Below are 27,906 nucleotides of genomic sequence, written 5' to 3'. Positions count from 1 at the left end.
AGATCTTTGCCAGGAGATCCTGGCGCGCCCACCCTCCTCCTAAGGCGACACCGCCAGCCCGCCTGCCGATGGCCGCGAGGTCCGGAGAGGACGGGCAAACCAGCCCCCCCCGCGTCCCTCCCTCCCCCCACCCCCCACGCCCGCAGCGCTTCAGCCGATAAGGGCGAACCCAAGAGAGTGAGCGCGTGGGGGGGGAGCGCAGAGGAGGTCCCCGCCGCAGCTCCCTCCACCCACCCCCCCACCACCCCCGCGCGCGCCGGCTTCTGCGCGCTTGCCGCCGCCGCCGCCGCCCCCCCTTCCCCTTCCTCCCCAGGTGGTACTGCCTCCCGCGCCAGTCCTGCCTGGGCGGAGCCGGCCCGGGGAGGCGGAGTTGGCGCTCAACAGCCGGCGCCGGTTACAAGCGAAGAGGGCTGGGAAAGCGAGCGGCCAACCCCCTCGACCGCTGGGAAAGCGGTCCCGCCAACCCCCTCGTTGCGTCGCCCGCGGGAGAAAGAAGGAAGGAAGGAAGGAAGGAAGACACGCCGCCGCCGCCGCAGCCGCCTCTCGCCGATCCCGCCGCTCCGCCGAAGCCTCCTCACCACCACCACCCCGCGCCCCGATCCTTCCTCCCCACCCCCGCCCGCCCGCCCACCCGCCTTTGGGGGCAGCAGCGGCCGAACGAGGAGGAGACGGGCAGCCGAGCCGAGCCGGCTCGAGTGGCGGCGGGGATGAACAGCTCCGAGGAGGACGCAGGTGGGCGAGCCGGCGGGGCAGCCCCTCCTCCTCCCCCGGGCAGCGGGGCCAGCGGGCAGGGAGGGAGGGAGGGAGGGCCGAAGGCGCCGGGGGTCTGGGGCGCGCCGGTTGCTTCTCCGATCTAACCTCCCCTTTTCCTTTTCAGGGGCGAGCCCCGTGCCCAGTCCGGGCTTCCCCGCCTTCGACGAGGTGAGTCCCGAGCGTGGCGACTCCTAGCCGGCCGGAGGGAGGGAGGGAGGGAGGGGAAGGCAGGCGGCGGGAGGAGGAGGAGGAGGGCACCGGCGGGGCAGCAAGGAGGAGAGAAACCGGCGACGAGAGGGATCCGCTCCGTTTGCGGCCCGCTTTCCCGAACCGGCCGGTCTCCGACTCGCGGGTGGGTGGGAGCGATGGCCGAGGGTCTGGGGTGGCTCCATGGCGAGAGGAAACACCCCCCCGCCGCCTCCGGTTGTTCCGGAGCGGGGCGGAGAGCTTGCTTCTCCCGGCGGGGGCGGCGCTCCCGGGTGTCTTTGGCGCGACGGCGGCTCCGCCCCAGCTCCGGAGCCCGAGCAGGAGGAGTTTGGCATTGGCCGTCCCGCGTTTTCTGACCCCGGGAGCTTTTTTTTCTTTCCCCCGCCCTTCTTTCCCGCGCGGGGGCAGGGGGGGGAAACTTGCGAGGAGAGACCCTCGGCTTGCTCCCTTCCCGGGGGCCGGCGGCGAAGCTCCACGCCTCCCGGCTCTTTTGCCCAGGACGGCGGCGGCGGCGGCGGCGCCATCTTAAGCGCCGCCCGGGTGGTGGTGGGGAGGACGACCATCCCGGCGTCCTTGGCTCGAGCCGGACCGGCGTCTTGAGGGGATTTTGCGGGGTTGTGTGTGTGTGTGAGAGAGAGAGAAAGTTCCGCTTGTCCCCTTTTTGGGGAGGAGGGGACGACGAGGGTGTTTTGCGCCGGCTCTGCACGCTCAGCTTGATGGTTTCCTTCAGGTTTTGCGCGGCACGACTGGATGGCCTTTGGGGGTGGGGTTGTCTGCCCCTTCCTCCTTAGAGAATCCCCCTCCTCTTTGGGGGGGTGGAGGAAAACCTTTTCCCAATTTCCCCCCCTTCTTTTTGAGGGGGAATGGGACAAGGTTTTCTCCCCCCCCCCCCCACACACACCCTGCCTCTACCCAGGTTTTGGTGTGGCTAATTAACATATAATCAGAGTTGGAAGGGATCTTGTAGGTCATCTAGTCCAACCCCCGCCCAAGCGGGAGACCCTACACCATTTCTGACAAATGGCAGTCCAATCTTTTCTTGAAAGCTAATTCTCCACCACCACCCTTCAAAAAAAAAGAAAAGAAGGGAAAATTTCTAGGCTCTTGGCAGATCCGCCCCTTTGGTCTCAGGGTCACCCTTGTGGCTTTTATCTCCTTCCCTCCGTCCCTGAAAAGATGATTGATTGCAGTTGGGGCAGTGTCTGTTTGTTGCTAGGATCTTTTTCTCCTTTTCACATCTGGCCCATTCCTGGCCTTGGATCCACTTAGATCCCTTCTCTAAATGTAACCAGAGGCGCTCCGGGTGGCCGGCCCATAAATTTAATAGATAAAAAGAACCTCGTGAGGAACATCACCCTTTTTCTTAGTATGGATGACAGAATAACAAGAGTTGGAAGGTACCTTGGAGGTCTTCTAGTCCAACCCGGTTTAGGCAGGAGACACTATACTATTTCAGACAAATTGTTGTCCAGTTTCTTCTTAAAAATTATTATTACCTTTATGGTCAAGAGTACAACAATGAGATTGGCTATCTACATTGCTGGAGCATTCACAACTTCTGGAGTCAAGCCACTGGTTAATTGTTCTACCTGTCAGGAAATTTCTCCTTAGTTCTAGGTTGCTTCTCCCCTTGCTTTAGTGTCCATCCATTTCTTATCCTGGCTTCAGGTGCTTTGGAGAATAGATTATCCCACTCTTCTTTGTGACAACCTCACAAAGAAAAGTGGGATATATATACAGCTCCGGCCTCCTGCCTATCAGTTCAAAAGCATGCAAATGCGAGTAGATAGATCTACCACTGCACTGGGAAGGTAGCAGAAAGCGCCTTTGTTGCATAGCCCATGTTGGCCACATGACCATAGAAAATATCTTTGGACAATTCTGGCTCCTTTGGCCAAGAAACGGACATGACCATGACTAACAGAGGAACATTTACCTCTTAAGAGTTCCTTAGGACATGGGGCAAGGAACGGAGGTTTAGGGTACCCATCCTGCCTCTTCCTCACCTTTGGGGGCTGGAGCCATGGACCAGCTTTGCACGGTTCATTAGTATTATTTATTAAATTGATATGCTGCCCATCTTGCTATCAAGGACATATTGGATCAATTTGAGCCCAGGCTTTTGCATAAAAAAGAGAGAGAGAGACTGTCCTGGCATGTTTCAAATTGGGGAGGGAGGATATTAAGAATTCAGCAATCTCCCTTGTTTTGGCTGGAATCTGATCTCCGGCTTTCCTTTGTCTGCAGGCAAGCCAACTTGTTTGCTTTGACTGCATGCCTTCGGGGAAACGTCTCCACACTTCCACACCATTATCATTGTTATTATCATCTTCCCCACTAAATAGCAGGAGAGTTCCATTCCCTGGAGAACCCGGCTCTGAGATTTACTGCTGGAATTCACTCTCTCTTTCGTTTTGGAAAGGAGAAAAACCACAGGGCCAAACTGTCCTTTCTGTTGTGATAAGAGATTGGGTGGCCTACGCATTTTCTCCTTGTTTAGAATATCTTGGGAAAGCTAAATGTTCCAGCTATTAAAAAAAACAAACATTTTTTTCCCCTTGTGTTACGTAACAGAAGCTGGTAGAAGTGACAGTATTTACTGAGGCAGAAAGCATATTTGGGATATAAAAAGCTATAAAATGCCTTGTGGTCATATCCCCACATCATCTTTTAACCTGGTCTTTAAAATAATTGATTTGTTTGTAAAAGTAGACAAGTGTTTCTCAACTTTGGCAACTTTAAGCTGGGTGGACTCCCAACTCCCAAGAATTCCCCAGCCACCTTTCTGGGGCACGTGGTAGCTTGGAGTGAGAGAGAATAAAGGAAGACATGACAGGTGTGGAAGTGTATAAAACCACACAAAGGTTGAGTATTGGACAAATAGGGTTCTTAGGATCAGAACTCAGTCATTGACAGATTCAGGACTGAGAAGCATTTTCCACCCGATGTGTAATTAAATATTGTTGCAAGTCATCCAGAGTCGGTTTTGGCAGATACGTATATTAGAGAGATGATGGATGGATAGATTGATTGATTGACTGATTTATCAGCCAGCCAATTTGGATGGTTTGAGAAGGGACTAAAGGGGATGTGGCTATCAAGGTTGAGGACTGTGGACACCATCCTGCCTTTGGGGCAGAAGACTTGAAATATTTGCAGCTGGGAAGCCACACCTGGAAGGAGCCGGTGAGCTTTCTAAAAGCACTCAGATGTCCACTAGATCAGGGGTCCCCAACCACCGGTCCACGGACCGGTATCGGTCCGCGGAACAAGTCCTACCGGGCCGCTGGTTGCTGGGCGCCATTTTTGATGAAAAAGTGCTTCCGGTGAGCTTTTCCGGGTAGAAAGCTCACCGGAAGCACTTTTTCATCAAAAAGATGGCGCCAGCGCTTCGGTGAGCTTTTCCAGGTAGAAAGCCATTTCTACCCGGAAAAGCTCACGAGCGCTGCGCGCCATCTTTTGATGAAAAAGTGCTTCCGGTGACCTCACCGGAAGCACTTTTTCATCAAAAAAGATGGCGGCGCCCAGCTGATGCCAGTACTGGGCCGCGGCGCCCAGCTGATGCCGGTACCGGGCCGCGGCATAAAAAAGGTTGGGGATCACTGCACTAGATGATCCAGAAGGCCAGCCCAGATCCTTTGGGCCAGACCGGGTCCAGATTGTTGGTGCCATACCAGAATCTCCCACAGGAACCAAGCTTAGCCAGTGCTTGAGATGGCCCGACGTTGATTGTCAGTAACATTGAACAGGACAATCAGTGGCCAGCCTCTGAGTGAGGGAGGTGCTTACGTTTAGATATCAAGTAATCCATTTTAAAGGGTATTTTGCTCACAGTGCTAACCAAAGATATATTGGCAAGATGGTAGGCTTTTGGTATGGGTACAATGGGCAATGATTTATGGAACTGAATGGGATAGTTTAGGTTTTGTCAACTAACCTGCATTTACTGTATTCTCATGACATCCCCCTTGTTTAGGGCAATGTCCTAGAAGCTTTCTATTATTTAGGCTCACCTAGTTTGTTAACACTGTAAAAGGATCCAATAAAGAAGAATATTTGTAGCTCAGGGTTGAATATTTGTAGCTCAGGGGTCCCTGGTGCTCTCTGAACTTGGCTGTTTTCTTGCAGACGTTTTATTACCCTAACATCATCAGTGCTGGTATGGAGTGCTCTTTGCTGTCAGTTTATATTCTGCTGTTTTGCCTGTCTGTGTAGGTGGAGTGTGTGCGTGTGTGTGGAGGGGGGTATCTTTGAGATTCTTGGTTGGACTGTTTACTGATGGCAGTTACCTGATTGGGATACTGTTTACTTGATCGTTGGTCTGAAAGTTAACCTATTGTAAAAGGATATTGAGATCCAGACTTGTAAAATCTGTGTATCTTTGCAGCCACCCCAGAAAAGACAGAGAACTGTCGAAGACTTCAATCAATTTTGCACTTTCGTGCTAGCCTACGCAGGCTACATTCCCTACCCAAAGGAGGTAAGAGAAGTTGTTGGTTATGGAATCAAGCGCTTGGCCCTTTCCCTGCCTTCCTGGCCTGGGTACCGGGCGTCCCCATTCTCTCCCATCTGCAATAAGGCAAATCACAGGGCTTTCTCTCCTTTTTTTCCCCCCTCCCCAGAATGAGCCATGGACCTACCGAGGCAACAGAAGCCCTCAGAACAGCACAGGGAGCACCCAAGACAGTGACAATTGGGGATCGTCCCAGTCCTGTGACTCCCAAGTGCTCTCAGACGATGGAGGAAGCAGGAACACGGCCTACAAGGGGACAGGAGAGCTGCTGAACTGCCCCAACATCACCGGTAGCAGCTTTTGCACCGGTCGGCACCAGCAAACCAAGAAGAGAAAGCCGTCGTCAAAGAAACTCAGTGTGAACCAGGCGACGGACAAGGGCTTGTTGGTGCCCCTGAAGGACCAGACACCGAGAACCACACCCGAGACTTGCACAGAAGAGAAGGAGCTGAAATCCTGTTTCCAAGAGCTCCCATCCAGACCTCTCCTGGAGCCAACGGAGAAAGACTGTATCCCTGGACTTTACACCGAAGAGAAGACGGAGGAACAAGGGACATGCAAAGAGGAAAGAACCAGCTCTGCCTCTTGGGACGTGGTGGAGCAAAGCACAGAAGAACCTGCAGGAGTTGACCCTCAACTTAGCAGTAAGTCTGCAAGTACTGGTGCATTTAGAAGAAATTCAACAAGGGTGACCCCCCGCCCCCCTTAACCAGACGCAGCAGCTAACCTTGATCCACTTAGCCCACAGCCCTTTAACACAGCCGTTCTCTAGTCTAGAGCAGTGTTTTCCAAGCTCAGCAACTTTTAGATGTGGACTTCAACTCCCAGAGTTCCCCAGCCAGCATAAAGCAGAATTCCCCCAGCCACTTTAAGACTTGTGGACTTCAACTCCCAGAGTTCCCCAGCCAGCATAAAGCAGAATTCCCCCAGCCACTTTAAGACTTGTGGACTTCAACTCCCAGAGTTCCCCAGCCAGCATTCTGGGAGTTGAAGTCCACAGGTCTTAAAGTTGCCAAGTTTGGAGAGCCCTGCTTTAAAGAGACAAGCCTCTGCATTAATACTATCGAGAACAGATTGTTTACTGCTCTGATGATAACGCAATGATTGCCAGATAACTGGGGGCTGAAGTGTGTCAAGGAGCAATCTTCCCCTAACCAAGAAATACAGTACATCCAAATAATGACCACTAAATACTACAACATATAACTTCAGTTTATACATTTTGAGGCTAATGCTGCATGCCAGGATCAGGCCGTGCTCCTCCATTGTTCTACATCAGCTCTTGTAGATCCTACAGTGATCAACCCTCATAAACACCGAGGCAACCCACCCAAAAGTTCCTTTTCTTTTGGATACTCACAGCTTCTCCAACAGTTTGAGTTTGCTCTGAACTTGCGACGCCCTGTTTGCGTTGTAGTGTGCATATGGCTGGAGAATTCTGGGACTTGAAGTCCACCCATTCAAAAGTTGCAGGATTGAGAATTTGCCTTAGAGAATCTGGTGGAAGTAACCTTAAACTTGTGTCCTCCCTGGGAATGGCCCCATTACTTTGAGGAGTGTCAAATGATGTTATTTCCCCATTGCCAGTGGACTTTGTGCATGCAGGGATTAGGCAACATTTATCGTGTAACATCAGGAGCCAATAAGCTGCAAGAAGTTGGATGACTCTCTTGATTTAGAATGGTCGGTTCCTTAACCAGATCAATTAAAGGCATAGTGGCTGATTTATCAGTTTTACATGGCCTGCTCTGTTTAGGTTTAAGGACGCTGTGCAAAGTGTGGCAATGAGCAACATAATGCAGACACTCTTCTTTACCTGATTTCTCTCTCCCTCTTGCAGGTCTGCCTGAAGAGTTTACTGCAGCCTCAGACACCAAAACAGACGGTAAGTTAAGGCCAGTATTGCCAGCTGTCAGTAGGGGGAGCAAATGCATTTTGGTTGGGATTCTTCAATAAATCCAGAGAGCCACAATTCTCAATCTGGCAACTTTTATGACCATTGGGGGTTCAATTCCCAGAATGCTGGGCTGCTGGGGAATTCTAGGAATTGAGACACACATCTTTATAATTGCCAGAGTTGAGAAATGCTGCCATAGAGGGCTCATTTACATGTATACATCGGAACTAGACTGTGGTTTCTCTATGTCATATATGTGGGAGCTGAACTGAATTGAATTGAATTCCTTATTAGCCAAGTGTGATTGGACAAACAAGGAATTTGTCTTGGTGCAAATGCTCTCAGTGTCCATAAAAGAAAAAGAAATACATTCGTCAAGAGTCAAGAATCATCAGGGACAACACTTAATAGTCATAGGGTACAATAAGCAATCAAATCATACTAGGAAACAGTCAATATAAATCATAAGGATACAAGCGACAAAGTTACAGCCATTACAGCCACAAGTGGGAGGGGATGGGCAATAAGGAGTGATGAGAAGATTAATAGTGATACTAATGAAGATTTTGTAAATGGCTGGACAGTGTTGAGGTAATTATTTGTTTAGCAGAGTGATGGCATTTGGGAAAAAACTGTCCTTGTGTCTAGATGTTCTGGTGTGCAGTGCTCTATAGCATCGTTTTGAGGGAAGGAGTTGAAACAGTTTATGTCCGGGATGTGAGAGGTCTGTAAATATTTTCACAGCCCTCTTTTTGACTCGTGCAGCATACAGGTCCTTGATTGAAGGCAGGCTGGTAGTAATTGTTTTTTTCTGCAGTCCTAATTACTCTCTGAAGTCTATGTCTGTCCTGTTGGGTTGCAGAACCAAACCAGACAGTTATAGAGGTGCAGATGACGGATTCAGTATATGTAATTTTGTATTATTTATTTTGTCATGTTCATGTAGTGTATATTGGAAGTAGTGATCCTTTGAGAGCTGTGTGCAACGAAATTTCGTTTCAATGCATGCCAATTAGCGTACATTCAAAGTGACAATAAAGTTATTCTAAGTTCTATTCCATCACTCCAGACACCGCATTTAAAGCGTTTTGCATCAAGGGAAGTGGGTTGAAAAGGAAGTTAAACAGCTAATTTTACAGCCATCTTTAAGGCAGGGGTCCCCAACCCCCAGGCTGCGGCCCAATACTGGGCTGCGGAAGCAGCGTGTGTGCACATGCAGCTCCACTTGCATGAGCAGCTTGCACCAAGGGAGCGTGCACATGCTTGCTCGCTGTTTGCGTGGAACCATCCCTTCTCCGGCCCCTGCCAGTCTGCAAAGCCAGAAGGTTGGGCACTGTTGCTCTAAGGAGTCTTTAAGAAAAAATACCTTACTAATCACAATGTTAGATTGGGGTGTGCTGACTGAGACAAAACAAGGGTGCCGATGATAAAACCTCTTCCCCCCACCCCTCTTTTTTACACAGAAGACGATGCTTGGGACCTCATCACTTGCTTCTGCTTAAAGCCCTTTGCCGGGCGACCCATGATCGAGTGCAACGAGTGCATGACTTGGATACACCTCTCCTGCGCCAAGATCCGCAAGTCCAACGTGCCCGAGGTCTTCATCTGCCAACGCTGCCGAGACGCCAAGCAAGAGATCCGCCGGTCCAACAGAGCCCGGACCGTCCCCCGCAAACGCTTCTGTGACTGACTGTAGCAGGGAGGGACGAAGGGGGGGACTCCGCCCTCCGAAGCTTCAGTTGGATTTATTTTTTATTTTTATTTTTTTTTGCTGCCAAGACAATCAAAAATGCGGGAACTGACCGGAGGCAGCCCTGGAAAGACATTTTGACACGCGTGTCTTAATTCCAAATGTTGAAATTTGGAGGAAGAGGAAGACAACTGAGGTGCTGTTGAGATCTCAGGGTTATGCTAGAGCTGCAAATGCACAAATGCCTGGCAGAGACAAGAGACAAGTTGATGGGGGGCAGCGGACGGGGGGATTTATCTGCAGGCCATGCACTAAGTCAGCCAGTAGCCTCTGCCCTTAACGCAGAGGTGCCTTTTTCTCAGCAGCAGAGAGAGAGAGTTGGGCCCAAGCAAGATTTTTTCCTGTGGTACGCCAGCTGCTCGGACTTTAAATGGGTTGGATGATGCACCCTCCGTTTTGTGGTTGGTTCTGCGCCCCATAAGAACGGCGGGACGCTCCTCGACTCCTTTCCCAAAAGCACACTTCAAGGGGGCAGTCCCCTTCCCCTTGTGCACAGACTCTCACACACCCCCGAGCTTAGAGAGGGCTCTTTTGCAGCCTATTTAGTGCGCGCTCTGTTCTGTCCCCCAGGACAGCTGGCTCCCCATTTCAGAGCCTCCCTGCCCTTCCAGCATTTGAGCGAGATGCTATGCTGTATAGCTAAGCTAGTCCTTCTTGGACCAGGAAAAGGGGGGGGGTGATAATATTCCGACTGTACATACTTGGTATGCAGAGGCTTAGAAAATATTTAGCTCTATCTACTCGACTCACTGGCCTAGCCTAGACTTCTGGTTGCACTACTGCCTTTATTTGAAGGGAACATGGGACTGCCTGGGGAGGGGGGAGTTGGGGGGGGGGGGAAGGAGAGGGACACGGGAACGCTAATAGCTGTAGAGCCTTTTTGGGAGCTAAAAGGGGAGACCTCTTCCCCCCCCAAAGTTGGATGGATGGTGAGGCACCTGGCAGAAGCAGATTGGGTCCTGCTTGTCTCCAGGCTGCTCTTGGGAGAGCAATCTGGGGATTTCTTCTTTAAAAAAAAGAGAGATCTGTGTCCTATGCAAACTACTGGTTGTTCCTGGGGAAATGATGCCAGCAAGCAAAACGCTTGCTTGGAGATGGATGTGTCTTGTCACTCCTTCCCGGCTCAGCTGAGACTCTTCCGGTTTGACCCATGTGCCTTCTTTCATCTCATCCTTCAGCCCCGCGCATCCATCTGAAATCTCTACCCTGATGGCACACAAGAATAGTGCAGTCGTTTTTTCCAAGTGGGTTTTGCCCAGTTTGGAACAGGCTACACCTGGCCACTGCTTAATAAAAGAGCAAAAAAAATGCGCCACCTGATTTACAATCCCATCTGTACCTCTGCTTCCCTTGAGTGTTTACATTTTTACGGTTAGTCTCTATAAAAATGTAAGGTAGCACAGTACAAAGCTGTATACTGGGTATATACTGAGTGATACGTATAGATTAAAATACTTTTAAAGCCACTCTTTGTACTTCGTTTCAGCACAAATCAAACCACTGCTTTTATCAACAGGCCACATTTGCACACCCTTGCCCTATTTTTTTTCAGTTTGCCCGATATTCTTTCCCTAGTTTAAATGGAATACTCTCATCCACTCTCATGTTTCACAATTTAAGTTTTCTCTTACTTGCTGCTCCATAGGTAGTCCTCAATTTATGCCTGTTCAGTTAGCAACCAGTTACAATAGCCGCCTACCCCAAAACTACTGTGACCTGGATCTGATGCTCCCTCCTGCAGTTGCATGAACACATTTCAGGCACTGGGCAACTACCTCTGCATTGGTGTCACATGCACGAACAATTTAGTTTTTTTGGGAGGGCAGAAAATTAGCATTTGCTTCCGGTTCCCAGCAAATACAAACTGGCCCACAGCAAACAATGGGGCTTGCATGAGCGCTGCAAGAAAAGGCCATAAAATCAGGTTGGTAGCATGAGCAACCTGCTTTACAACTTTCAGGATTGTAACCGCCAGGCTCAATTAAGGACAATGTAAGGTCGTGTGATTGAAAGCAAAGTTGGAAATTAGGATGCTACTCCAGGCTACTTCTGCTGGCTGCCTGCAATTTGGCAGTTCAAATCCCACCAGGCTCCAGGTTGACTCAGCCTTCCATCCTTCCGAGGTGGGTAAAATGAGGACCCAAATTTGTTAGGGGCAAGAGGGCGGCTCTGAAAACTGCTTAGAGAGGGCTGTAAAAGCACTGAAGCAGCATATAAGTAAGTATTATTGCTATTATCCCATTAATAGTTAAGCTTTAAAGACAGGTTTGGAATCTCAGGCTCAACAGTTCAGCTTTAGGGTTGAAAATTTTCCAGTCATCCCAAGATCTCTTTATCAGAAAGGCACAGGATGAATGAAATTAGAATACTGTTAGCCATAATATGTAGTAAAGAGAAGTATAAAGAATGAGGCATTTATACCCTATTTTCTCAGTTCTGTTATAAAAGACCACAGGACAACATCCAGCATAGATTTTTTATTTTTATTTTCATAACTAGAAGCAAACAAATAATTCTTTTTTAATGTGTCCCCAAGAAAAATATCACTTCTTTTCAAAAAGGCAGTTACAATCCAACACCACCCAAATTGCATTTTAATTAGTTTTTTAAACACGTCTTTTCAAAATCACAGTTGCAATTCCCTCAAAATGTATCTTTTTTAAATTAATTTTTTTATACAAACTTCCTTAAGCATAAGATGCGCTTCTACCTGTGCTGAGCTGAAATAACATTTGGGTCAGCATTATCTATCCTCTTGCCTCAATTATAAACTAACTTTTTTGGGGGGGGGGGGGAGATAACGGGTCATTCTGGATACAGAACCGAGAGCATGTTGTTTACAGGAGGAAACGGAAGAGTTTTTATTTGGTTTTGATCCGTGTTCCAAAACCTGCAGCTCTTAAATTAACCGGGTTACTTCCTTCCACGCAACTTGTGGCCTTCCATTATCATCACACTGGATATTTCTTGGACAACGCAGGTTCCACGATATACTGGCAACCGTAGGTTAGCTGAGGACAATTTAGCTGTGCCGTGGATTGAAACAGTAAAAGTATTCCGTTGTAAGCATATCATGTATTCCAGGTCCTTTTAGTGTTTCTGGTAAATAAGGTTACTGTACCTCGAGCAAAAGGCTATTTTCATTTCTGAGAACGTCTCAATGGAAGATACCTGGAAATTGATCTGGAAATGTGAAAGCAGCAAATCCAGAATGTCTTCCTTTTTTAAAACTACCCATTTTGCCTGGTCAGGTAATAAAAAGGGAATAACCAACGATGTTCGTGATCTGCAGGAGAAAAACGGGAGCTGCTCTAAACGTTGGTCTGTTCTGATATCAGGCTGAGGGCACTTCACAGGTTCCCAGGAGGAATGCAGCTTTCGAAAATGCTAACTGAAAGACAGAGAGAAAGAGGGAGGGAGGGACAGAGAGGCCAGCTATACTCTAGGCCAGGGGTCTCCAACCATGGCAACTTTAAGACTTGGGGGCTTCAAAGCAAAGCTGGCTGAGGAACTCTTAGGAGTTGAAGTCCACAAGTCTTAAAAGTTGCCAACGTTGGAGACCCCTGCTCTAGGCCGATGTTTCTCCATCTTGGCTTTAAGATGATGTAGACTTCAACTCCCAGAATTCTCTAGCCGCCTAGGGAATTCTGAGAGTTGAAATCCACACCTGAAAAATCGCCCAGGTTGAGAAGCCCTGCCCCAGGCCGCCCCACAGAGTTTACAAAGCTGCCTTCGGACACAAGAGCTCATTCTGTCCACTCGGAGAAAGAAAGGAGAACGGGGTTAACAGGTGGAAGGCACATCTTGTGAAGAAAAGAAAAAAAAGAGAAGAAGAAAATATCTCAAACTTCCCACAGCTTCACTCTTCATTGGCCCAGACAGCACAAAGGTTCTTCTTCTCTTCCAGATAAGGGACCACGGCATCCGTGTAGAACTTCTCCAGCTTGGGGACCGTTTGCTTCCAGAAAACCGGGTCGAAATCCACCGGGGCAATTGCGGTTTCTTTGTTGGTGTGAACGACAAAATCAGTTTTGTCCAAGCCGGAAACTCCCATCTGGCACTGAACCTGGGTATAATAGGGATGATTTTTCTTCAACGAGTAGGAACTGCCTTCCTTTTCCAGGCAGAAGGTATTGTCTCGGCACGCTTCGGCCACCGTCTTATTTCTGTGTTTGTAGGGGCACTTCACCTCCAAGAGGCTAAGATCCTTGCCGGTTTTCGCATCTTGGACAATGCCATCGGGGCTGCCAGCCAGCCAGGGTTTGTCTTTGTCAACGAAGAGGCCGCAGTCCTTCACCTTCACCGGCTTCTTGGCCGTGCTGGACTTGAGGGCTTCATAAGCTTGCACTGCCGCCTTCTCGTTGCGGACTCCCCAATTCATGGCCGGGGTGCGTACCCCGGAGCCCGATCCCACCACCTCCTTCAGGTACGACTGAGGCACTTCCGAGGTCCGGCCGTTGACAAACTTGCTGTTGGAGATCCTGGGAGCGATGGAGGCCGTGATGCGGTTCTCGCGCCACTTGTGCCATTCGGGGTTTCTCCACTGGCCCCGGGTTTCCCTCTCGACCTCAGCCACTTTTTCAGGGGAGAGGGGTGCAGGAGGCAAACCCTTTGCTCTGCCTTGGGCTTTGCTCGCGGCATCGGAAGTAGGAGGAGGATTGACTCCACCCGACGCCGCGGGGCTCTTGACTGCTCCTCCATCGCTCTTCCTTGGACCTCCGCGTCGGCCATCAGAAGCCGTCGCAGGCCTGGGCTGGGCGCTCTCCCCTGCTCCTCTAGGCTTTCTGGAATAGGAAGCCTCCTCTGGGGCTGACCCTCTGCCGCTCCCACTCTTAGGAACCGTAGCCGTTGGGTTTGCACCGGTTGCAGGGGCGGTCCTGGAGGTGGCCGATGACCGAGGAGCTCCCGGACCTGCCTTGGGGGCTGTAGCAGCTGGGCGGGGAGATGCAGCAGAGTCAGAGGTTTTCCTGGGTCTCCCCATTTTTCAAAGTCTTGTTCTGCAAATATCAGAAGAGAAGAGGAGAGTTTATGACACATGGAGAGACACCTAGGAAATCATTTCCTAATATTCCTGCTCCATGAGTTGTTTGCATCTTCTGCCTTTTATTTATCAATGGTTGAAAAGACCAAAAGAACCTCCCCCCCCCCAAAAAAAAATCATCCACAGATAAATCTTGGAAAGTACAAGTAGTCCTCGACTTACAACAGTTCGCTTAGTGATGGTTCAAAGTTACAACAGCAGAACTGAAAAAAAGTGACTTATGACAACTTTTCAGCTACATTTCCAGGATCCCCACAACCACGCGATCAAAATTCAGAAGCCTGGCAACTGGTTCATGTTTATGACCGTTGCTGTGTCCTGAGGTCATGGGATCATAGAACAACAGAGTTGGAAGGGACCTTGAGGGTCATCTAGTCCAACCCCCTGCTCGAGCAGGAGAGTCTATTCCGAATGATTAGCCTCTACCTAGGCTTGAACTCGCAGCCTCCTGATTGTGAGGCAAGGGCTCTACCTCTAGGCCACCGGAGCTGCCTCATGTCATGGGGGAAGCCGGATTCACTCTAACAACCGGGTCACCAACTGATCAACTGCAGGGATTCACTTAACAACCGAGGCAAGAAAGGTTGTCCCATGAGGCGAAATTCACAAAAATACACCTCACTTCACAGAAATGTTGGGCTCCATTGTGGTCATTAAAGTCGAGGACTACACCTGGGCAAGAGATGGGAATGGCAGAGCTGCCTCCTCACACGCTCTCTTTCCTTTGCCTCCCTGGGGGAAAACGGGAGGAAAACGGATTGGGGAGGGTGAGGAGAACTCTACTACTCAACATGGCTGCCAGAGATAAGACTTCAAGGACAGCCGGTTATGACAGAACGCAGCTGCATACCAAGGACAACCATTCCAAAAACATCTGGTTTCAATGCGATTGGATAAATGTGAAAGGGGGGGTTGGAGGGGGTAAAGTCTCTTGGGAGGGAGGAAATTACACTTGGGAAATTTGGCACCCCAAACTTCAGATCTGGCTTTGCTTTGCTGTCCTTCATTTGACCCAAAGATGGTTTTTCAAGAGGCCGCTGGACTTTCTGCATTTTTCTTTTGAAGACCTTTCGCTTCTCTCATCCAAGAAGCTTCTTCAGCTCTGGCTGGATGGTGGGGAATGGAAGGGTGTATACTCCTTTGCAGAGAGTTATTATATTCCTTGCAAAGGACCAGCTGTCTGCAAGGGATAGAAATCCTTCCATTCCTCACCATCCAGTCAGAGCTGAGGAAGCAAAAGGTCTTCAAAGCCAGTTGCCTCTTGGAAAAACAAGACACCTTTGGGACAACCATGATCTGGATCAGGGGGTCTCCAACCTTAGCAACTTTAAGACTTGTGGACTTCAACTCCCAGAATTCCTCAGCCACAAATCTTAAAAGTTGCCAAGGTTGGAGACCCCCTGATCTAAACCACTCCAGAAGCCTTTTTCAACCAACCAGCAAGCCTACAGGATTTTAAATGAGATTGTATACATGCTGCTCATTGCACACATAAGCAAACTGGAAAGAGGTGGACACACCCCTCTTGTGCATGCACAAAGAGTCATTTTCCTCTGAAAACAGTGGAACCTTCAACAATCTGCGAGATACCCCCCCCCCCGTCCCATTCTATGTGACTGCAAATAAAAGGCTGCATTCACAAAAACAAACACTTTCCTGAACACTGTTCTGTCTCTAGCCTGCTTCTAGAGTCGCCTCCTTTATAATCTGCTTTTTATTCTCTGAATAGCTGGACTACAGCTCCCATTCACCTAAGGGCCAGATGACTGTAAATCATATACATCCTTCCATTTCCCCGCCATTCCATCAGAACGGAAGAAGCTTCCTTGATGAGAAGTGAAATGTTTTCAAGGAGAAAAATTAAGAAAAAGTCCACTGGCCTTTTGAGCTCCTTTGCCAACGAGGTCGTTGTAATTACACTGGATCTGCAGCAATGCTGGTTTGAGGGAAACTGCCTTAACAAAGCCCCTTTGGTCTCATTCTTTTTTACTCTCTTGTGGTTTAAAATCCCAAAGAGGCTTTAGGGGGGCTGAGGATTAACTCCAGATAATGAGAACCAACCAGTTTTTCTAAGAGTCTGAAGGGAGCTCTGCGTTTTAGATCTCATCAAAACAGGTCTATATTTCCAACATAGTTATTTTCCAGGGACTAACTAAGTTTGCGCATCAAAAACGTGATTCGATCCAGAGATATTTTTATTGGGGATTTTACCTGAAGGTTATAGTAAAGAAATAACATATTTGATTATTAATGTTTTAACTGCAGCTAGAATTGTATTTGCTCAAAATTGGAAAAATGATAAAATTCCGATGGAGGAGGAGGAGATTAAGAAAATAGTGTAATATGCAGAAATGAGTAGATTAACATTACCAATTGGAGTGCAAGAAAAAAAGGAGTATTATAAGATCCGGGATTTAGTTAATCAATGGCTAGATAGAAGAGTAAGAAATTGAAGTATACTGTAATAGTAGTGATATATTATAATTGATTATTTTTGAATAAGTTACAATATGAATATAATTTACTAAGAATTGAGATTTGCTTTTAAAAATAGTCTGGAACTGAAATTAAAACTTTAATGACATTATAATAATGATATAATATGCTATAGAATGTTGATTAGAATATAATAATGTAAATTTAAGAGGAAAGGATTATAAATATAGTATACATGATATAGCAAACCGACACATTGTACAATTGAAAGGTTTTATTTGTTTTGTCATAAAAAAAAATTAAAAATTCAAAAAAAGCCAGTTTGAAGAAGCCACTGTTAACTAAGTACACTGAGTCCTCGATATACAACTCTAATGGGACCTGTCTGTCACGATCATTAAGTGGTTATGGTCATAAAACAGGTTACCTCCAAAACTGATGCAATCCAATGGACCTGTTTTGCCCCCTTTTTCAAAGGGTTGCAGAGTAACTTGTCATAAGTGGAGGATTACCTGTATGCGCATTGTACAGGTGGTCCTCGACTTATGACAATTGAGCCCAACATTTGTCGCTAAATCAAACATTTGTGAAGTGAGGTTAGTCCTGTTTTGCAACCCTTCTTGCCACAGCTGTTAATTACTACAGTTAAGTGAGTAACACTATTATTAAAGTGTGACTTGACTATACTCATCACAATTATATGACCTCAGGACACTGACGGTCATAAATATGAACCAGTTGCCAAGCAGCCAAATTTTGATCAGGTGACTGGGGGGGAGGGGAAATGCTGCAACAGTCATGTGAAAAGCAGTCGTAAATCACTTTTTTCAGTGTCGTTATAACTTCAGATGTCATTAAACAAACAAGTAGTCCTTGACTTACAACAGTTCATTTAGTGACCGTTCAAAGTTACAATGGCACTGAAAAAAGTGACTTATGGCCTTTTTTCAGTTATAACCTTTGCAGCATCCCCATGGATCATGTGATCAAAATTCAGAGACTTGGCAATTGTTTTGTACTTATGACCGTTGCTGTATTCCTGGGGTCGTGTGATGCCCTTTTGCACCCTTCTGACATGTGAAGTCAATGGGGAAGCCAAATTCACTTAACCACCGTGTTACTAATTTAACAACTGCCGTGATTCACTTAACAACTGTGGCAAGATAAGTCGTAAAATGGGGGCAAAGCTCACTTCACGTCTCACTTAGCAACATAAATTTGGGGCTCAATTGTGGTCCTAAGTAGAGGACTACCTGTATTATAAGTCGAGGACTACCGGTACCATGCCATAAATCATGTCTCCAAACTGTTCTTTGTGGGTTTGTATTAGGCTTGTAGCAAAAAGGAACCAAATGACCCTGAAGGATATCTTCCCTGAATCTAATCGTAGCACAAATTGTATTTAACAAGATTTAAAGAGGTGAAGCAATTGCCTATGGCCTTGAAGTTCTCAGGGAGTACATTCATGCAATACTTTTGAGCTTTGCAAAGACTCCTCAGCTGGGCTCACACACGACTCCAAAATATACACTAACCAACTGTCAGGTCACCATCTTGTCCTGCCATTCTGTTGGAAAGCAGAAGGGAGGCTTGCCAGCATTTTTCTCATGCTTTTCCTTTTGCTATAACCGCTTGGAATTAGGGAGGGGGACTGTCTTTCAGTTCCAGCCTGGTTCCAAGGCCATTGTGCCCCGAGACTGACCTGTTATCTTGCCTAGCACCTCAATGTTCTCAAAACATTCTTGTGGCATCCGATGGATTGGTCAGGGGGAATATTGGGTTGGGTTTTGGGGAAACGGAAGAATTGCTTTGCGCTTTGTGTGGGACCTTCACATTCTTCCTGAATTTACTGCAACCACTTTCTCTCAATAAAAGTACTTTTTAATTCAACTCAATGTAGTTTTGCTTTCCTGAGGGACCAGCAGAGGCAGGTCCTTACACCAACTTTGCTCAGTGTATCAAGCCACAGTAAGATTTAACTGAAGTTAAAACTTATCAAAGCAGAATATTATGCAAGTGCTGGTAAATTATAACCCATGGTTTATAAGCCCCAATTGAATTCAGTGAAACCTAATAAAGTACGTTATGACTCACAGGCACAAAAAAAAGACTTGATTCACTACTAAGGCTTCATTTCCCAGAATTCCCCAGCTAGTGTAACTGCTGCCAAAAGTATTAAGCTATTGAAGCTCTATTCCTATATTTTGGAGCACAATAAATGACACACACTTCCTTTGCAAAGCGAAATACAAAAATGCTTTTTCTCCTTTTCCATCAACAGGGAAAAAGGAATCTCAGAAAAGTTCCCTGCGAGCAAGATTTCATCAAATGAGATGTACAGAAAAGGGTGGGCTTCAGCCGGTTCACTCCGGTTTGGCCGAACCGGAAGTTAATTTTGCATCTGGTTTGGTGAACTGGTAGTTCTAATGACTGGCTGGCCCAGCCCCACAAGTCCCCATGTGGCCCGTTTTGGAACCCAAGTTAAGTGCAGGGCCTGTGTGGAGACTCGGGAAGGGTGAAAAACGGGCCCCCAGAAGGATCCAGAAGGCCGGAAACGCGCATGTTTCGGCCTCCAGAGAGCCTTAAGAGTCCAGGGAGGGTGAAAACAGCCCCCCTGCGGCCCTGTTTTTGCTCCCAGGTTGGTGCAGAAGACCAACTAGGCCACACCCACCCAGCAACCAGGAAGAGAACCAGTTGTTATTTGAAACCCACCCCTGGATGCACAGTATACCTGGGAGAAAATTTCCCTATGGGAATCAGGATCCGAGATTTACTTGTACACTTTAAAGGAAAATATTTATAGCTCAGGGATGAAACTAGGGGTCTTCGGTGCTCTCCGAGCTTGCTTGCTTTCGTGCAGATGTTTCATTACCCTAACTAGGTAACATCACCGGTACTAGAAGGGAGTAACGTTTCACCCCCAAAGGTCTCTCCTTAAACACTCCTTACTAGCACTGATGATGTTACTTCGTTGTGTAATGAAACATCTGTAAGAAAACAAGCAAGCTCTTAAGAGCACCAAGAACCCCTCACTGATACACTTTTTTGTTTAAAATGGTAGTTTTTCAAACTTGGTAGCTTTAAGGTACGTGGACTATCCGGCTGGAGAATTCTAGGAGTTGAAGTCCACACATCTTAAACTTCCCAGTTTAAAGAAGACTGGTTTAAAGACTCCTTTGAGTCAATCTTGATTCGTACCGGTATCCCAGATACACACAATTAACTTTCACGACAACAAAAAAAGCATGCCTGGGTTCCTATTGCCCCCATTTAGGTTTGTTTGTTTTTAATTTTCCAGTCTATAGTTTACAATTGTGTGTTCTCCCATCCAAATACGAAATGATTACAGGTAATCCTCGACTTACGACCAAATTTGGAACCAGAACTTCTGTTGCCGAGCAAGGCGGTTAAGTGAGTTGAGCTCAACTTTATGACTTGTGCCATGTATGTTAAACAAATCGCTTCGGTTGTAAATAAATCTCAGACATTATACACCCAGCGACTCCCATTGATTTTACTGGTCAAAAGCTGGCTGAGAAGGTCACAAGTGGTGATCACCTGACCCTCACCCCACCCCCAGGATGCTACAACCATCATAAATACAGGTTGGTTGCTAAGTGGCCAAAATTTTGATCACATGACCACTGCAATAGATGTGTGTTTGAGGACTGGTTGCAAGGCACTTTTTTCAGGTCCACTGTAACTTTGGGTGGTTGCTAAATGAATGGTTGTAAGTCCAGGACTGTGATGGCGAACCTATGGCACGCGTGCCACAGGTGGCGTGCAGAGCTCATTCTGCAGGCACATGAGCTGTTGCCCCAGCTCAGCTCCACAGAGCATGCGCACGCACCTCCAGCCGGCCAGCTGATTTTCAGGTCCTTGCCGTGCATGCACAGGGCGCATGCGCGAGACACGGCGGCTCACAGGAGGGAGATTGCCCCGCCCCCCCAGGCTTCCCATTTTGGGCCTAGCAGGCCTCCAGGGAACAAAAACGTACTGGGGGGGAGGGGCTGCAGCCCGTTTTTGCTCCCAGGAGGCTTCAGAAAGGCCTACTAGGCCCAAAATGGGGTGATGGGGGTGGGTGGGTTTCCACACGCACATGCGCAGGGGGAGCACGGAAGGTGAGTCCACATGCATGCAGGCAGGGCAAGCGGGAGGGGGTCATGCGTGCATTACATTATGGGTGCAAGCACGCACAATTTCAGCACGCACGGCTAGACAAAAAGGTTAGCCATCACCGGTCTAGATCAAATGACTTGTGGACCCTTCCAACTCTACATTAGGGAATCAGCCTCAACAATAAAGTCCCACTCATTTCATTAGTATTCTCCTGCAACAACTACCAGCTATAAATTGTTATACACTGTTTCCTACTTCCTCCTCCAAAGCTATTAATGAAAACTACAAAAAAAAAAACCACCCACATTTTCATTCAACATACAAAAAACCTATAAAGTCTTCCAACATTCTGCGCTTAACAAACTTTTTGGGAAGTCAGGAAAAGGTGAAAAAAAGGGCAAGGTTTAAAGCTTTATAGTAGTTGGAAATTCAATGTACTAAACATACATACATATTTTACAGTAGCTCTTTTTCTTAGTTCATATAAAAGACGAAGTAAAATTTTAATTAAAAGAAATATATTGTGAAGAAAGCATGCTTCTGTATCCAACCCTCACCAAATTGCTTACCCCACATGGTTGCCTACATATATTCCAAATAGCTAAGAGAAGGAACCAACTAAATTTAAAAAAAAAAATCTGCATTGCAAACTTACCTTTTTTTTAATTCACAAAGCACCTTAGACTTCGTTACTTTGAGGTTTCTTCCAAAGTTGGATGCAAACAGCTGTAGAGAAGAAACACAACAAAATCTTTTAAGCTTTTCTTTCTCTCCATACCTTTTCTTGATTCACAAAGTACAACAGTAGACTTTGCCACTTATAAATGCCCCTAGAAGTTTCTTCCGAATTCTTTTGTTCTTTGCTAATGTAACCAGATCTAGCTTCGGAACAGCTGCTGGGGTGAGGTTCGAGGAGGAACAAAATCAAACATGAAAACAAGGCAGAGATTGGGAGAAGTGACACAAGACTAAAAAGGCATGTCTGGGCATAACACATTGCATGCTGCTTCTGCTGCTGCAGTGATTGTCCGATTGCTAAGAAAAAAACTGTTTTATACCAGGGGTAGCCAACTTCTGGACCTCAGGGACCACCAAACTCATAATTTTAAATCTCGCAGACCAGAGGCCCTGGGAAAATCCCCCAAAAAGTCCCCACCTTGGTTAATGGGTGGGCCATTAAGGCCCGGATTCTACATAACAAAGCTCTCTACCCATCACACCACCTAGTCTGGGAAGATTGCATCAGCCAGCACTCAGGTGAAGCCATGTGGTCCAGACAAAGCCTACAGTTAGCTAAGACCCCTGCCCCCTGGGAGTCTTGACAGCCAATAGGATACATTTCTTGCACAGGAACAGAGGGTATAAAACTAAGGGTCTCTCAGCATTTGGACCCTTCTTTTCCTTCACCCAACATCTTGAAGCATGTGATCGTCCTTTTCACTTTGGAGCTCCAAGCCATGTGGTCCTGCTGTCCACCATTAAACCATCTTTCCAAGCAGTCACCATGCTTCATGCTTAAATTCTTCCAACAGAGTAAAGCAAGAAAGCTCATAAAATGGGGCAAAAGCCACTGAGCAAATCTCTCACTTAGCAACATAAATCCTGGGTTCAATTGTCATAAGTAGAAGACTACCTGCAATGCAAAGCCACAACTGAAGTTCCCACCCCAAAATCAATTAAGTTTCTCTTCCCCCCTCCCAATTTATCAAAACATCCTTTCTTAGTGAGCTCCTAGAAGCCAACAGGAACATAGGTGTCAAGTTTGTAGGCTTTAAGGTTCTGGAGATTTTGTGATGATGTGTGAGTGGTATTTCCCTTTTATAGATATAGAAAATAGAAGATATACACACACACACATAATATACATACACACATAATATATGTAAAACCTGTAAAAAGGTTGCAAATGCACAATGGCCACCAGGGTGTAGCTGCTCCCTCCCCAAAACACGCAACCTCCAGAACAAGTTTATTACACTTCATCCTCCTCTTATCTTCACCTATCCTGGCTTATTTTCCAGATGTAATGAACTGAGTTGCTGCCAGCGGGGAGAACTGCTTTCGAGGCGGAAACCTCAACAGCCCCGAGAGCCCTCTTTATAAAAGGCCCAAGCGCTCCCTCCTTAACGTCCCATTTTGATTTTCCCCGCGTTCAGTTTCTCCCGCCATTACCTATCCGGGCAGACCCTTTAACGGACTTCTTGCATTTCCCCGGATGCATTTGCAAAACCGCACCAATAAACTATACTTAAAAGTCCATGAACATCGTATTCTAATTATTCCAAAGTAAGCCCCATCGTTTTCTCTCTTTCGGATAGGACCTAGTAGTCGCTCTATTTTTTTATATTTATATGTATTTATATTACATACATACATCTATATATGTGCGGGTACATATGTATATACATATATATATGTGTATGTATATATAAAACTGTGTGTATATACACACAAAAACATACAATCTATGTTATATTAATTATATATATTTAAAAAATTGCACTATAAAAACTAAAGTGACCATTAGTGCCAGAGATTGAATATCTCTCTGTATATATATATAATTGCAATATTAAAACTAAAGCGACAATTAGTTGCCATCCAAAACAGAAAATATACAAATTTCCATTTATACATATACATCTAAAATATTGCAATATCCCAATAATTGCACCTCGTAGTAGTGAAGCGCGAGAGGAAAACTCTACCTAGAAAGCGCTACGCCTGCAAAACGAGCGGTGCAAACCCAGCGTGCCGCGGTTTCTCCCACAAGCCAGGATTTAACCATCCAAGCTCGGCGCAACGCGTGACCTGCATCCATGCAGAGTTTTTAGCCATCCCAGGCTTTTTTCCACCGAGCATTTGCTCCGAATCATCCGCCCATCCCAAAAGGCAGGAGCGAAAAAAAATCCCAAAATGCAAAAATAACGTTATTTAAGTCTCCCTTTACTGACTTCTTCAGTTAGCATCGGGCGAAGATTCGCAGTCCAGCCAAACAAACACTGCAAAGAGGCGCAATTGCCCGCGGCGAACAAAACAAAAACAAAAGCGAACTTTGCTCCGCGACACACTTACCAAAACTCATCAGAACAAGGGAAAAGAATTGCTCCGCACGCGCAGAACGCCCCCTGGGAAAAAGGGATTCCCCGCGGGCCCCACCCACAACGCCGAGTAGGGCTGCGCCTGCGCCGTTCGGAGCGGTCACGTGCATCGGCCCCGCCTGCGGCAGTGAGAGATGACTTATCTTTTCCTGAGAGGCGGAGGAAAAAAGAGGCCGGCTGAGGAGAATCTTTCTTTTTTTTAAAAAAAGAAAGAAAACAAACAAACCAAAATAATAATGATTCGACTCTGATAAAGCGGTATTGAGGAAAGGGGCCCGCAAGTAGAAAGCCCCTACCCACCCAAGTGGGTGAAATAAGGCGTAACAGATGGTTAGCAACTACACAGCCTATGGTTCCCAGCCAGAGAGAGCTGTGGAGGGTGACTGTATTACTGGGCGCATGGACTTAGGGTGTCGTTGTTACTGTAGCTATTTGTCAGGTATGATTGACTGATAAAGCAGTGAGCGACAGCCACCCCCACTTTGGAGGCGGGATAGGCATGTCGGAATCCAGTGAGATCTGCCTGGGAATACCGGGTGCTGTAGGCTTTTGCCTCCGGTTCTCTCCCCACGCCCAGCCTGTCACCCCTGCCCTTTGCTGCCACTTTAACACTTTTGGTGCCCTCCCCCCGCTCCCCCCTCCCACGAATCTCTATAGCCGTCCAAGCAATCAAAGTTTAAAAACTCATTTCTTTGGGATACGCAGGAGTGCTTGACTTACCACCGCAATTCAACCCTAAGTTTCCCTTTCTAAAGGAGGCGTTTGTGAAGTGAATTGCGTCCCGTCCACGGCCATCTTTGACCCAGTGGTGAAGAAAATACCTGCCGTTGCTAAGTGAGTCACCTGTCGTTAAGCGAATCTGCTAGCCCGATTCACTTTTCCTGTCGGAAGCCCGTTGAGAAGATTACGAAGGACCATCGCACCATCCTGGGACAGTGTGATATTCATACAGACATGCGCATACTTAGGTATACATACATGAATTCCGGAAAGCGAAAGTATCTTTTGAAAAAGTAAAAAAAGAAAGGAATCCTCTAAAAGGCCGATAACGCCTAACTCAAGATTTGAACTCCACCCTGCTCCTGCCGGTCTGCGCCCGTGATCAAGGTCTGCTTGTCAGTCAGCTGGCCTTTTGTCTCTGCTTGTCCAAACTGGGGGTGTCCTGCCCCGCAGGGCAGAGTGTTTGGAGCTGGATTTTGCCAGCAGGCTCCCTTGGAATAGAGCCCCGGAGCAAACAGCGGAGCAGCACAGAAGGCATCCATGAGGCATCCAGGCTTGCTATGTTGAGGGGAGATGGAAGGAGTCGTGGGAAGAGGCCGAGTGGCACAACCCCATAGCCGGTGTGTGCGGTAGGGACAGTGAGCAACAGGCCAAGGAGGCGGGAGGGGCCTGTGGGAATCCAGTGAGATCCTGTGCCGGATTCCCAGCCAGGGCTTGAACAGAAAGCGCTGCGGGTTGCTTCAAGGCAGCGGCAAGCAGCTTGAGCACCGTCTACGGCCATACTACCCTGAACACGCCCGATCTCGTCTGATCTCGGAAGCTAAGCAGGGTCAGGCCTGGTTAGTACTTGGATGGGAGACCGCCTGGGAATACCGGGTGCTGTAGGCTTTTGCCTCCGGTTCTCTCCCCACGCCCAGCCTGTCACCCCTGCCCTTTGCTGCCACTTTAACACTTTTGGTGCCCTCCCCCGCTTCCCCCTCCCACGAATCTCTATAGCCGTCCAAGCAATCAAAGTTTAAAAACTCATTTCTTTGGGATACGCAGGAGTGCTTGACTTACCACCGCAATTCAGCCCTAAGTTTCCCTTTCTAAAGGAGGCGTTTGTGAAGTGAATTGCGTCCCGTCCACGGCCATCTTTGACCCAGTGGTGAAGAAAATACCTGCCGTTGCTAAGTGAGTCACCTGTCGTTAAGCGAATCTGCTAGCCCGATTCACTTTTTTCCTGTCGGAAGCCCGTTGAGAAGATTACGAAGGACCATCGCACCATCCTGGGACAGTGTGATATTCATACAGACATGCGCATACTTAGGTATACATACATGAATTCCGGAAAGCGAAAGTATCTTTTGAAAAAGTAAAAAAGAAAGGAATCCTCTAAAAGGCCGATAACGCCTAACTCAAGATTTGAACTCCACCCTGCTCCTGCCGGTCTGCGCCCGTGATCAAGGTCTGCTTGTCAGTCAGCTGGCATTTTTTCTCTGCTTGTCCAAACTGGGGGTGTCCTGCCCCGCAGGGCAGAGTGTTTGGAGCTGGATTTTGCCAGCAGGCTCCCTTGGAATAGAGCCCCGGAGCAAACAGCGGAGCAGCACAGAAGGCATCCATGAGGCATCCAGGCTTGCTATGTTGAGGGGAGATGGAAGGAGTCGTGGGAAGAGGCCGAGTGGCACAACCCCATAGCCGGTGTGTGCGGTAGGGACAGTGAGCAACAGGCCAAGGAGGCGGGAGGGGCCTGTGGGAATCCAGTGAGATCCTGTGCCGGATTCCCAGCCAGGGCTTGAACAGAAAGCGCTGCGGGTTGCTTCAAGGCAGCGGCAAGCAGCTTGAGCGCCGTCTACGGCCATACTACCCTGAACACGCCCGATCTCGTCTGATCTCGGAAGCTAAGCAGGGTCAGGCCTGGTTAGTACTTGGATGGGAGACCGCCTGGGAATACCGGGTGCTGTAGGCTTTTGCCTCCGGTTCTCTCCCCACGCCCAGCCTGTCACCCCTGCCCTTTGCTGCCACTTTAACACTTTTGGTGCCCTCCCCCCTTCCCCTCCCACGAATCTCTATAGCCGTCCAAGCAATCAAAGTTTAAAAACTCATTTCTTTGGGATACGCAGGAGTGCTTGACTTACCACCGCAATTCAGCCCTAAGTTTCCCTTTCTAAAGGAGGCGTTTGTGAAGTGAATTGCGTCCCGTCCACGGCCATCTTTGACCCAGTGGTGAAGAAAATACCTGCCGTTGCTAAGTGAGTCACCTGTCGTTAAGCGAATCTGCTAGCCCGATTCACTTTTCCTGTCGGAAGCCCGTTGAGAAGATTACGAAGGACCATCGCACCATCCTGGGACAGTGTGATATTCATACAGACATGCGCATACTTAGGTATACATACATGAATTCCGGAAAGCGAAAGTATCTTTTGAAAAAGTAAAAAAAGAAAGGAATCCTCTAAAAAGGCCGATAACGCCTAACTCAAGATTTGAATTCCACCCTGCTCCTGCCGGTCTGCGCCCGTGATCAAGGTCTGCTTGTCAGTCAGCTGGCATTTTTTCTCTGCTTGTCCAAACTGGGGGTGTCCTGCCCCGCAGGGCAGAGTGTTTGGAGCTGGATTTTGCCAGCAGGCTCCCTTGGAATAGAGCCCCGGAGCAAACAGCGGAGCAGCACAGAAGGCATCCATGAGGCATCCAGGCTTGCTATGTTGAGGGGAGATGGAAGGAGTCGTGGGAAGAGGCCGAGTGGCACAACCCCATAGCCGGTGTGTGCGGTAGGGACAGTGAGCAACAGGCCAAGGAGGCGGGAGGGGCCTGTGGGAATCCAGTGAGATCCTGTGCCGGATTCCCAGCCAGGGCTTGAACAGAAAGCGCTGCGGGTTGCTTCAAGGCAGCGGCAAGCAGCTTGAGCGCCGTCTACGGCCATACTACCCTGAACACGCCCGATCTCGTCTGATCTCGGAAGCTAAGCAGGGTCAGGCCTGGTTAGTACTTGGATGGGAGACCGCCTGGGAATACCGGGTGCTGTAGGCTTTTGCCTCCGGTTCTCTCCCCACGCCCAGCCTGTCACCCCTGCCCTTTGCTGCCACTTTAACACTTTTGGTGCCCTCCCCGCTTCCCCCTCCCACGAATCTCTATAGCCGTCCAAGCAATCAAAGTTTAAAAACTCATTTCTTTGGGATACGCAGGAGTGCTTGACTTACCACCGCAATTCAGCCCTAAGTTTCCCTTTCTAAAGGAGGCGTTTGTGAAGTGAATTGCGTCCCGTCCACGGCCATCTTTGACCCAGTGGTGAAGAAAATACCTGCCGTTGCTAAGTGAGTCACCTGTCGTTAAGCGAATCTGCTAGCCCGATTCACTTTTCCTGTCGGAAGCCCGTTGAGAAGATTACGAAGG

The 27,906-nt window shown here is 48.0% G+C and overlaps 2 protein-coding genes and 3 non-coding genes across 12 annotated transcripts; 4 read left to right on the top strand and 1 right to left on the bottom strand.

Annotated features, from left to right (window-relative positions):
• The first annotated feature begins 372 nt into the window (after positions 1-372).
• LOC113427016 (PHD finger protein 13-like) lies at positions 373-10,586 on the top strand. Its single transcript, XM_087965437.1, has 6 exons — positions 373-732; positions 878-921; positions 5,348-5,440; positions 5,583-6,117; positions 7,314-7,358; positions 8,834-10,586. Exons 1-6 carry the CDS (start codon positions 708-710, stop codon positions 9,058-9,060), a joined length of 969 nt encoding a protein of 322 aa, XP_087821563.1. The 5' UTR covers positions 373-707; the 3' UTR covers positions 9,061-10,586.
• A 1,003-nt stretch (positions 10,587-11,589) lies between these two features.
• Positions 11,590-23,830, bottom strand: LOC113427015 (uncharacterized). 8 transcript variants are annotated; one of them, XM_087965438.1, is made up of 3 exons: positions 23,661-23,830; positions 21,372-21,443; positions 11,590-14,117 (listed from the first exon to the last, which is right to left on the bottom strand). In XM_087965438.1, the coding sequence occupies exon 3, from the start codon at positions 14,099-14,101 to the stop codon at positions 12,980-12,982; it is 1,122 nt and encodes a 373-aa protein (XP_087821564.1). In that variant the 5' UTR covers positions 14,102-14,117; positions 21,372-21,443; positions 23,661-23,830; the 3' UTR covers positions 11,590-12,979. The 8 variants fall into 8 exon arrangements, with proteins under 8 accessions (XP_087821564.1, XP_087821567.1, XP_087821565.1 ...); XM_087965441.1 differs by having other exon boundaries at positions 11,590-14,111; positions 21,368-21,442; positions 23,671-23,830; XM_087965439.1 differs by having other exon boundaries at positions 21,372-21,442; positions 23,671-23,830.
• A 1,476-nt stretch (positions 23,831-25,306) lies between these two features.
• On the top strand, positions 25,307-25,425 carry LOC148131008 (5S ribosomal RNA). Its single transcript, XR_015749663.1, has one exon. It is a non-coding gene; the product is annotated as a 5S ribosomal RNA (ribosomal RNA).
• Positions 25,426-26,366: 941 nt separating this feature from the next.
• Positions 26,367-26,485, top strand: LOC148131007 (5S ribosomal RNA). The gene has a single exon (XR_015749662.1). It is a non-coding gene; the product is annotated as a 5S ribosomal RNA (ribosomal RNA).
• A 939-nt stretch (positions 26,486-27,424) lies between these two features.
• Positions 27,425-27,543, top strand: LOC113432616 (5S ribosomal RNA). Its single transcript, XR_003373549.2, has one exon. It is a non-coding gene; the product is annotated as a 5S ribosomal RNA (ribosomal RNA).
• Positions 27,544-27,906: the final 363 nt, after the last annotated feature.

This window comes from Notechis scutatus, chromosome 4 (genome assembly GCF_049901735.1).
Source record: "Notechis scutatus isolate UNSWTSFEM ecotype Mainland chromosome 4, rNotScu1.2, whole genome shotgun sequence".
Classification (NCBI taxonomy): domain Eukaryota; kingdom Metazoa; phylum Chordata; class Lepidosauria; order Squamata; family Elapidae; genus Notechis; species Notechis scutatus.
This window is presented reverse-complemented; position numbering and strand designations above follow the sequence as displayed.